At 36.4% G+C, this 11806-nt stretch overlaps 1 protein-coding gene across 2 annotated transcripts in view; it reads right to left on the reverse strand.

Annotated features, from left to right (window-relative positions):
• The window catches only part of DHX29 (DExH-box helicase 29), a 62142-nt gene that overhangs the window by 20665 nt on the left and 29671 nt on the right, over positions 1-11806 (reverse strand). For both annotated transcript variants that reach the window (XM_004380468.2, XM_023734976.1), the window contains exons 13-20: positions 10352-10528; positions 9616-9756; positions 8333-8477; positions 8080-8197; positions 5727-5811; positions 4113-4201; positions 1382-1510; positions 670-745 (exon numbers count right to left, since the gene is read on the reverse strand). In XM_004380468.2, coding sequence (XP_004380525.1) covers positions 670-745; positions 1382-1510; positions 4113-4201; positions 5727-5811; positions 8080-8197; positions 8333-8477; positions 9616-9756; positions 10352-10528 — 960 coding nt within the window. The remainder of the gene's footprint in view (positions 1-669; positions 746-1381; positions 1511-4112; positions 4202-5726; positions 5812-8079; positions 8198-8332; positions 8478-9615; positions 9757-10351; positions 10529-11806) is intronic.

Raw genomic sequence — 11806 nt, forward strand, 5'->3', positions numbered from 1 at the left:
GGAGCAGGAGAAAAGTGGGGTACAGAACTCAAATTCTAGTAAAAAGACCAGACTTAATGGTCTGACTGAGACCGGAGGGACCCCAGAAGACATGGCCCTTGATTCTCGGTTAGCCCAGAACTGAAACCATTCCCGAAGCCAACACTTCAGACATGGATTAGACCGGACTATAAGGCATAAAATGATACTCGTGAAGAGAGTGCTTCTTAGCTCAAGTAGATACATAAGACTAAACACGCAGCTCCTGTTTGGAGGTGAGATGAGAAGGCAAAAAGGGACAGAAGCTGGTTGAATGGACATGGGAAATCCTGGGTGGAAAAGAGTGTGCTGCCACATTATAGGGAGAGCAACTAGGTTTACAGAACAATGTGTGTATAAATTTTTGTATGAGAAACTAACTTGAACTGTAAACTTTCACTTAAAGCACAATTAAAAAAAAAAAAATTGCCCCCGGTTGAGGTCTAGGTTATGAGGCTGTTTTAACCTATAAAGTGTGTCTGTCTGGCAGAATCAAAGCACAGTGGGTTTACTCATGAAAAGATAATGGGCCATATACTAAAGAGTGACATAGTAGAGAATCTACAGCAACCTAAAATAATTTTAGGACCTTATTTTTTTTCCTAAAAATGGGGTGAAGAACAAAAACTTCCTGAGTTCCCTTAGGATTACCATAATATGAAGACATAATTCCTCCAAAGGTACACGCAAGATTTCAGGAACAGAATAGTCCATAAAGCCTTCAAACCTGAAAAATAATATAAAATAATACTAAATACTTAACATATTGTGGTGCAATTAATTACTTTTGTGTGTGGCCTTTCTAGCCATGGTCTTGTGACTCCCACCCAGGTGACTGGATGGGGCTATGCAAATAAGATAATTGTAGCCCACTAAGGGGATTGGTCAGTTTTGCCTTAAAAGTGACTCAATTCCAGAGCAGAGAGGAAAGCCCACCACCACCAAAGGAGAGACTCGCAGGAGACGCTGCAGTGGACTTCCTGGTCCACAGAGTGAGAAAGCTGAGTGCCTTTGCACAGAGATTGAGAGCCAGGGAGAAGTCTATGCCTCATCCATGAATTTGGGACTTGCCAGCCTCCACAACTGTTTGAGCCATTTCCTTTATATGCTTTGTGAGTTCTGTGAGACGTTGCAGTGAATTAGGGAACTCAAAGACGGGAGAGTACTGAGGCAAGGGGGAGTAGTTGACGTTAAAGATAATGGAGTGGTACAGCAGCTTGGAAAAGTTAGACATTTGGGATATAGTTTACCTCTGCCTCATAGGAACCAGCTTTGTGTTGATCCTTATAAAAGAAATTATTTATTTACATATTACCAAAATGTCACACAGTCTGATTTATGAGTGTCTTAAATTTCAAATTACCTTTCTCTTGTGTACATTCGGAAGCAGAAGCCATCTCTAACCCGTCCAGCTCTCCCCTGGCGCTGCAGAGCACTAGCTTTACTGACAAATGTCTCAACCAAAGAACTCATCTGACTGCTTTCATGGAACCTAAAGAAATGTTTTAGGAGAGAATATGTAGATAACTGATTTAAATCAAAATTTGAAAAAGCTGGAAATACATAACTCTTAAAATTAAACTGAATAAAATAGTGTATGATCCCAATATTATATAGCAGGTAGTCCCTGACTTATGACATATTCAAGTTTTGAAGAACCACACTTACGACCATCTGTTTTTTTGTACACCTTATCGTTAGTAATATGTACTACATACAATGTTGCAGTGCATAATTTGCTGATGTTATCATTCTCATATGTTCACTCACAGACATGCAATTTTATGATTTAATGTTCAAAACACTGCCGTATAGGTTCAGTTTTCTAAACTAAATCAGCGGCTTCAGTTGCTTGAAAACATGGACCCAAACGCTGATCGCTTTGCCAAAGTCAACAGGCAGATTCAGGAAGCAGTGAGATGTTGCCATGAAATACATGCAGAAAAAAAGAAAACGACTATAAACAACTCCCACTAATTCTGACTAAAAACGCCATCCCTAGTCCCTGGGATAATCCGGTTGATCCAGATTCTTCCACAAGTGGAGTTATTACCACAACTGACAAAATGCCAACATTGTCCAATTCTTCTTCACCATTGGAGTAAATTTTTATAATTTATGTATTTTTTTGTGTAATGTTGGAAACATTACAAAGACACATAAAGGTTGAATTTATAAAGATACTGATAATAAAAGGCAATAATAATGAAAACTAAAAAAAAGGTATAGGCAGTCCCCAGGTTATGAAGTCTGACTTACAACTTGCTCATTAATGTTATGTAAATTTGCCCTCACTATGAATCGACTGAACCAACCAACCCCTGCTCACAACAAATTCTTCATCACAATCACCTTCACCTGCTGCACATGCAGCTTTTGAATCACAGAATAGGCTTCAAGACTTTTCTTGCCTAAAAACCAAAACTAAACCCACACCTGTTGAGTTGATTTTGACTTATAGCAACTTTACAGGATAGTGTAAAACTGCCCCCATAGGGTCTCCAAGGCTGTAAACCTTTATGGACGCAGACTGCCACATATTTCTCCTGAACCACCAATCTTTTCGGTTAGCAGCCAAGAGCTTTAACCACTGCACCACCAGGGCTCTTTCTTGCACTTAAGTAAGGCTGAATAATATGTACCTGTTCCAACATACCTACAAATTCTTAAAGACACATTCAGGAATGGATCTCGTTTGTAACCCTCGTATTGCTTGCATTTGACTTAGTCAGAATTGACTTAGGACAGAGTTGTTGGAACAGAACCCCCTCGTAAGTTGGGGAGTACCTGTATATGAAGTATCTAGAATAGGCAAATGCCTAGAGACAAAAGTTTATTAGTGGTTACCAGGGGCTGGGGTAAAGAGGGAATGAGAGTTATTACTGAAGGGGTACTGAGTTTCTCCTCGGAGTGATGTAAAACTTTTGGAAGTGGATAGTGGTGATGATAGCACAGTATGGTGAAAAATCATTAACGTCACTGACTTGTACGCTTAAAACTGGTTAAAATAGCAAACTGTTATATTTTACCACAATGAACTAAAAAAAAAGGCACAAAAAATATTAAATTGAACATAGGCTAAAAAAAAGTACATTATTTTTGTGGACCAACATTTCCTAAACCATGTTCCACACTCAAAAACAAACACTGCATACTAAATCTCCTACTATCAAATTAAAAGCTCTGAAAAGTCCTACAAGAAAGAAACCCATTTAACTCACAGTTTCCCAAACTAACCTGACCATGGAACCTTTTTGATTTTGGTGGAATACCTATTATGTAACAAGAGTTCTTTGAAATAGTTTGAGAAATGCTGCTGTGAATACTACAATTCAATGTATCTTTCATTAGATTTAGTTAAACCCCAAAGAGTTACAGATTTTTATTCCAACAAAAATACCATTTCCCTAATCCTAGTCATTCTTCAAGGGGTATAACTCAAACAATTGAGGGTTCATTTTCCACTGGATAGCCATACTCTTTTCCAAATACTGCTAAAATTTCCTAACATTAGAGGTACTGTATACAGATTACAATACACTATTGTATACATAATATAAACATTAAAACATTTATAAAGTAGTAATCTTTTTGTTGAAGATTAAGTAAGGTTACCTACTATGTGCCAATTACTGTGCAAGGTACTTTCAATCATGAAATTTTCATTTTCCCAATTTATATACAAGGAAACTGATGATTAGAGAGGTTACATTACTTGCTGAAGAATACAGAGCAAATTTAAATTCAAATCTGACTCTAAAACTCATGCTCTTTTTCTGTAATCCCCCAAATAATGCTTTTATTAAACAATTTATTTTACGTTGATTTGTTTTTTTACTGAATTTTTCCCCAGATATTTCTTTTCTAAAAATAGGGAGTACATAGGCATTATTTTTGGGAAAACCCATGACAAAATGCTGACATTTAACTCTCACATTTTAAAGTTTCTCATAGTTTCTCTGATAGTTTTTGTTTTGGGCAGGATTATGATATTTGGAAGTTTCCCTATATGAGTTTGATTTCTTCTAGGCATTGTGGAGTTCCAAGCCCTTTTCAGGTTAAAAATGCCTTTGATTTAGAAAATTCAAACTTACTTATTTTCTTTTGTTCTTCCAGTATCAATTACGAATACAACATCTGGAATGGTGATGCCCGTCTCTGCAATATTTGTTGCTAAAACAATCTGAAAGTAAGTAAAATCCAAAACATTTAGATAACTTTCAGCAATATGACATAATTTTAAACTTCATTAGATAGTCTGAGTAGATGAATTTTAAAGTGTATTTCAATTTTACTTACAAAAATTCACAAAGTATTTGTTATTATTGGTTTATTTCAACTTACTCTAATTAGTTTGGTTAGCTCAGCTTGCCAATTAGACCAGTCATAATAGATTTTTATTCCAATAAAAATATCATTCCTGTAATTCTACTCATCATCTTAAAAACGATATAAGTAGAATTGGAAACTGGGTGAAAGAAAGAAGACATCTCAGCACAACTCTTTATAAAATTGTTAGGAAAAAACAGCACATCAAAAAGTGAGACCTGGGTTGCTGTTCTGGCTCTGCTGAGCTTTGTGACCTTGGGTAAGTCACGTTACCTCTCCAGGCCTCAGTCACCTCAAGTGTAAACAAGGAGGTAACAATAGATGATTTCTTAGGTCCCTTTCCAGCTCTAAAATTCTTAACGATGATGGCTGAATAGTGCAATCTTCTGCATGTTTTTTGTGTTGTGTCCTGGGAGATAAGCCATTTAAGAAATTCTAGGTCAAATTCAATACGTATTGCTCTATCTCAACTGTATATTTTAGTATCCAATGCTTGCTTATTTGTTTACACTAGGAAATGGAACCCAGATTATTAAGAGTTGTACAGGAGCTATGAGATTATTCTACTTCAGTACCTTTCTGTTATCTTTGTTTTTGTTAAGAGGTAGAGCTCTTTTCAAACAAAATCTCACAAAGAAGTCCAAATGTTACAGATCAGAACACAGCCTCAGGACCCTTGGAGTTCCTCAGAGCAGTAAGAAAGCCACCAGTTTAATCTAACTACTTTTAAAAAGAGAAAAGTGAGGTTGGGTGGGCTGCCAAAGGCCACACAGATGGTAGCAGCTAAGGGACAAAAACCCAGGCCTCCTACAGTATAGCCCAGGCTATTTTTTGGAGGTCTGTGTTCCCCACAGTACCTACATTGTGCTTTTTTTTTCTTCTGAGAAAGGGTTCAAACCTAAAAAACTCTCTTTGCCAAGCATTTTTTCATTCAGAGTCCTCAGCAGAGGAGACAATGAAAATACTAATTTTTTCCTCACCCAATAGTCCACATATTGCAAAAATAATCAGGATGAAGAGCCTAGAGAACAACAAAGAATTCTCCCAGGATTCAATTAACTCTGACATCCATAACATGTTCCTAGGGAAAAGTAGTGGTTTTCTTTTCACAAGCAACATTTATCCTAATTTTTCAACTACTACTCTCCTAAAAAGTCTTGTCCCTTTAATAGCACATAATATAAATATTAAAATACTTGAATTTTTATTTTGGGTTCATGTTATGCTAAGCTGCAGATCATAGATCATGTTAAGCTGGAGTGTGCCAAGCATTATAAGGAACTTAATATTAACAACTGTCTATGATGATAAAAAGTCATAGCTCTTCCATGAAATAGTCTCAGGTGGATCACATATGAATTTACTGTACTGAATTTTACCTTCCTGACTCCTGGAGGAGGAAGTGTGAATGCTGCAGCTTGATCCTGAGTTGAAAGAATAGAATGCAGAGCTATCACTTTATATCTGAAAGTTAAAATCATAGTTCTTAGCAAGAGTTTCTCTTTAGAAGGCACTGCAAAGAATAACAAAATTTATTCGCAAACTGAAGGCAACTTTGAAGTTTTCTATTATGAAAAATTTTAAACATGAAAGTTCAGAGAATGGTACAATGAATCCCTATAAATACTCATCATAGAGGAAAGTTTAATATGAATAAATAATATGGAACACAGGGTTTTAAGAATTTTTTAAAGTGTTCTTAGGTTGAAGTGATAATCATGACAGCAGTAATAAAGTATATCGAGACAGCTACAGTAAACAGCTGATTCAGTATATATGGGTAATCAACTGCAACCTTGGTGTTTTGCAAAATCCAGTGGGCTGGAGGAGTCACCATCTTATTCTTTTTTTTTTTTTAATTTTTTTTTTTTATTGTACTTCAGGTGAAGGCTTACAGAACAAATAGTTTCTCATCAAACAGTAGTACACATATTGTTTTATGACATTGGTTAACAACCCCACAACATGTCAACCCTCTAACTTCTCAACCATTTCACCATCTTATTCTTAACCACAGGGATCCCTCTGCTTAATCATAGTAAGAAAACAACAAATACAGAATACAAAAGCAAACAAAATACCAAACTCGATTCCAACTCATAGTGACCCTACAGGACAGAGTAGAACCCACAGGATTTTCAAGGAGCAGATGGTGGATTTGAACTGCCAACTTTTTGGTTAGCAGCAGTAGCTCTTAACCACTGTGCCACCAGGGCTCCTAGTACAGACAGAGTTCCTAAGAATTTTTGAATAAAATTTAGAAGGAAAAAAAATTGCCTATGGTGAACTAAGGTTTTTTTTTTTTTGGTTCTGTTCTTTTAAGACATTTTTATTAAAGCATTTCATCTACTGGAATACAGACATAGTACCTAAGAATTTTCAGTAGATAAAATGCTTTAATAAAAATGTCTTAAAAAAACAAACAAAAAAAACCTTAGTTCACCATAGGCAATTTTTTTCCTTTTAAATTTTATTCATTTTGTTGTTGTTGTTGAGAATATACACAGCAAAACATACACCAATTCAACAGTTTCTACACGTACAATTTTGTGACACTGAGTATATTCTGAGTTGTGCAACCATTCTCACACTCCTTTTCTGATTCCCCCCTCATTAACATATACTCACTACCCTCTAAGGTTCTTATCTAATCTTCCAAGTTTGTTGTCAATTTGCTCCCATATAGATAGTTCTTAAAAGAGTAAAATACTCAAAACATAACTTTTTACTACTTAAGCTAAACTACTGTTCAGTTTTAAGATGACTTCAGGGGATATTTTTGGGTTAAGGTTTAAAGATTATCTCAGGGCAATAGTTTCAGGGGTTCATCCACCCTCCATAGCTCTAGAAAGTCTAGAGTCCATGAGAATTTTAAATTCTGTTCTGCATTTTCCCTCCTTTGATCAAAGATTCCTGTATGGAATTCCTGTATGGAATCTTTGATCAAAATGTTCAGTAATGGTAGCAGGGCACCATCCAGTTCTTCTGGTCTTATGGCAAAGGAGGCGGCTGTTTATGGAGGCAGTTAGCCACACACCCCTATTCCTGACTCTGCTTCTTCATGTTGCTCCAGGAGAATATAGACCAACTGTTGTGCTTTGGATGGCCGCTTGCAAGCTTTTAAGAACCCAGGCACTATATAACAAACTAGGAAGTAGAACAGAGGCACTAAACATTTTATTAGGCCAATAAACTGGGATGTCCTATGAAACCAGGACCCTAAACCACCAAACCAAGGAACCAAATCCCATAAGGTGTCTGGCTGTACATAAGCAGCCTCAGCAGCTACTCTTTTTTTATTTTTTTGGTCGTTGTAAATATATCTATCACCCAACTTTGCCAATTCAACTTTTACAGGTGTACAACTTATTGACAGCAATTAACAATAATCAACTGTGCAACCCTACCCTTAATGTGATTTTTCCAACACCATTAACCCTCCCTTTCCCCTCCTCCCCTCTGCCCCTGGTAACCACTAATAAACTTTGGTTTCCATACATTTGCTTTTTCTTGTCTTTTTATATAAGTGAGGTCACACAATATTTGTCCTTTTGTGATTAGCTTATTTCACTCACCATAATGTCTTTAAGCCCTATCCGTATTGTAGCATGCATCAAGCACCATAGGTAATTTTAACTGAAGGTAAAAAGACTTCTAAAACTCTGACCAAGAGTTTTAATGTACCAAATGTTTTTTAAAACCATGGAGAATATAATGAAAATTTGTAGTTACCGTTGGGAATAAAATCTTCTGTCAGTTGACAGGAGATCATACAACTGTTGAATATGAGCAAGTCCTGGTAAAAAGATCAGTACTGCTCCTTCAATATTTTTGAACTGGGGACTTCTGTCTGAAATGTTTAAAAAGATACAATATTCAAAATAATGAAGATACAGAACAGCATACAAAATATTAATAAAACATCTCCGGTTACAAGAAAAGCTTTGTCAAAACAAATAGAGACACTTTAGGAATAGAAATATACCTAAATACACCAGAAGTTCCAAAATGAGATCCAGATTGATTTTATGAGGATTCATGTAGAGAATAGCATGCTGAGTGCGGCTGCTGTACTTCTGGTAAAACGGATTTAAATCAGCACTTGCTCCAGTCTGAACTGGGACGTATTCCTAACAGAAACACAATCAGAGAAAGCTCAACAAAAATATGTATTTTTATAGGACAAAAAAGAAAAAAAAGAGGCATTTGCATTCATTCAAATCTTTATTTTTCAATTTTTTTTTAATGTTAAAATCTAGCAAGTGCAATTTTTAACAGTGGAAAAAGTATCAAAATTTTAAACCTCTCCTATAATTTAATTTCATCCAGCCCTTATGTAGCCAAACATTTTTATCTTAGCATGCACATACTAAAGAAGAATTAAAGAAAAATTATAATCATATATGCATCATTCTGTGGCAACTGAAAAGCAGCCAGGCCAAGGGAGGTCAAAACAGGTATAAATTAAGTACTTTATACCTGACTCATCCTTTCTAGATTCTACTTTGGCTGCTGAGTTCCAATCATGTCTCTTCTGAAATATTTATAATTTTCTGAAGTCTTTCTTTAGTTTCTAATTTCTATGTCTGGAGTTTTAGGGAAAGATTAGTTTTTGTTTTCTTGGTTTATTTTGCTCAGTTAAAAGATAAACTAACTTTAACTTTGTACTTCCATCAGATTGGATACTTGTCTGATATATAAATATCATGGATACAATAAAAAAAAAAAAAAAGCTGGATCTATTTACCACTGGCTAAAATGCAAGATAACATAGCTTTTGTGATATTTCTAACAACATGTAATGAGACTAACTCCCTAGGACTGTCTAGCCCTGGAGCTGAGGTTGGCTCCTGCCAGGCCAGAGGCCCTGAGAAATCCAATGGCAAGATCTAGATTTGGGGCCTGCCCCATCCTGACCACCTACGGTGCTGGGACAAAGAGAAAATCAGTACATACTTAGTCCTCAATAATTAATCACTGCTACAAAATTGTTAGAAAAGTTGCTTCTTACTTATATGATCCATGATTTTTTAGGTGTGTCTATATGGCCTGGGATAGTATAAGAAGACAACTAAAACATTACAAACCAAAGACTACAATTCCATGAAACAAACATTCAAGAAATGATCTTTAAAATTCGCTCATAGTCATATCTATTCTCTTCTACCAAGGAATGTTTGAATTCACTGTGTCAGCCATATGATTTTAAAATTCCAGGTTATGCCCAGGATATCATTATTGCATGTCTTCAAGACGTTTTCTTCTTACCTGATACTTTTTTATTCCCCCTGATTTGCTTGTAACATTAATGGTTATTTCTTCTTCCTCTTCCAGAAATTTTTGGCAATATTCTGAGTCTTTCTCCAATACAAAGCCTGTTTCCTCTATTATATCTTCAAGATGAAAAACCTGCATACAAAGCATATAAGTGGGTGAACTCAAATTCCTTTCAGTAAATATCATTTTAGGGAGAACAAGGGTATTATCACCTTTTGAATGTCACTAGGTGCTAGTTTAGGATAATACGAAAAAGATTTTTTCCCTAGCTTTATTTGGGAATGAAGAACTTGGTTGACATTGAGGTGTCTGTCCCTAGAAGTCTCAGAACAAATTATATCATGGTGTGCATTTTTATACATGTAAAGTGGTTAAAAGAGCAGTCTTCATCCACCGAACCAAAAGGGTAAGCATTAAGAATAGAATAGGTAGAAAGGGAAGTTGCAAAAAAGGACAACCCTAAATTTGAGAAGTGGGTGAAAAAGGAGTATCTTATTGCCAGGCAGCCACTCTCAATCTGGATATAGTGATTCTGATATGAAATGTACTTTATGTTGTCTAGACCTCAGGTCTCTTTCAGCAGAACCCTCTTTCATGCCCTCCCTTCCTCAGTCAGGGCAGCACCGGCTATCTGATTCCCAAGGCTGTCCCCAGGTCCTCTCTTGACTTGCAGGATCCTGGGGGTAATGCAGTTTCTGCTTAGGTACACATTATAAAGAAAACTTACCTCAACAGGATAACTTCTTCCTGAAATTCTGAGGATAGGGCAGTGTGTGAAATATGTAGAAAACTTTTCACTGTCCACAGTGGCACTCATTAGAATCAAGTGTAGATCAGAACGTTTTTGTAAAATCTCCTTCAAGATAATCAGTAGAAAGTCTGACTGAACACTTCTTTCATGAACCTAGTATGAGAGAAATATATATACATATAATGTCTAGTAAGAAGCTTAAAAAGAGGTTAAAGTGCTCCACTATTAATGAGAAGATTGGCGGTTCGAACTCATCAGCCACTCCGCAGGAGAAAAGACCTGGCGATCTGTTCCGAGGCTATAAAGATTATAGCCTAGGAAACACTATGGGGCAGTTCTAACCTGTCCTATAGGGTTCCTACGAGTTGGGATCGACTTGTTCGACTTGATGGCACAATTTATCAACAACAAAGAAGCTTAAACAATCAGACACTCAAATCTACTAAAAGTTAAGTTAATCAGTATTCAAGTATAGTCCGTACATGGTGTAGGGAGGGAGAATCTGTAAGTTTCAAATTCAGGCAGATCTTCAGAATCAAAAATGAAGTCATCCTCTAAAATTGAAGCCAGTAAGAAATCAGCATATAATAGACGACATTAGTTGTGATAGTAGGACTCTACTCTAGGAGATGGTTTGCAAGGGTGCAGCTGCCAAGATTAAGGTATCTCCCAGATTTCACTTAGAAGCAGAGTGACTCCTAAGTCTTTGACACTAACATACAACTGTACTGTCTACTACAAGCTGGATGGATTATCCACTCTGTAGAAAATGGGGAGATTGTTAATGGAAGCTAACGGAGTCTCTGTCACTATCCAGGAAAAAGGATGTTGTAGTCTTCCAACACATGCATGTGGAGACTGTAATGAAGCGGAGCAAAACAGAAAATAAGATACTTGATTAATGAGAAGGTTTTGTAATAGTTAAAGAGATACTGGTGGCCTATAAGAGGGTAATACTAGTGAATATGAAGAAAAGTGAATGACTTTAAGAATGGTAGAATCAACAGGATTAGGTGACTGGGTTTAAAGGGTATGAGAAAAAGAAGGAATAATGATGGAATTTTTTACTTTGGTGGTTTGGCCAGGTGATTGTAGGGTCATTCACTGAGATTCAGAAGACAGGAGAGGAGCAAGACATAAGGGATGAGTAGGGAGAAGAGAGGCCGGGTTTTGGAAAGGTTGAGTTTGAAATTCCAAGACTGAGGTATCTAGAAGACGGCTGAATATTCATCACTGAAGCTCAGGAAAGAGATCTCCTGATGGGATACATAGATCTGGGAATCCCACTAAATAGTGAGATTTAAAATTTACAGAGATATAAATTTTAAAAAAATAAGGAAAAAATAACTTAGCATAAAATAGAGCTAATAAAACTACACATTATTAGGTACACCTGGTGTGGGTGTGTGTGTGTGTGTGTGTGTGTGTGTG

Source organism: Trichechus manatus, unplaced genomic scaffold, assembly GCF_000243295.1.
Source record: "Trichechus manatus latirostris isolate Lorelei unplaced genomic scaffold, TriManLat1.0 scaffold00074, whole genome shotgun sequence".
Lineage (NCBI taxonomy): Eukaryota > Metazoa > Chordata > Mammalia > Sirenia > Trichechidae > Trichechus > Trichechus manatus.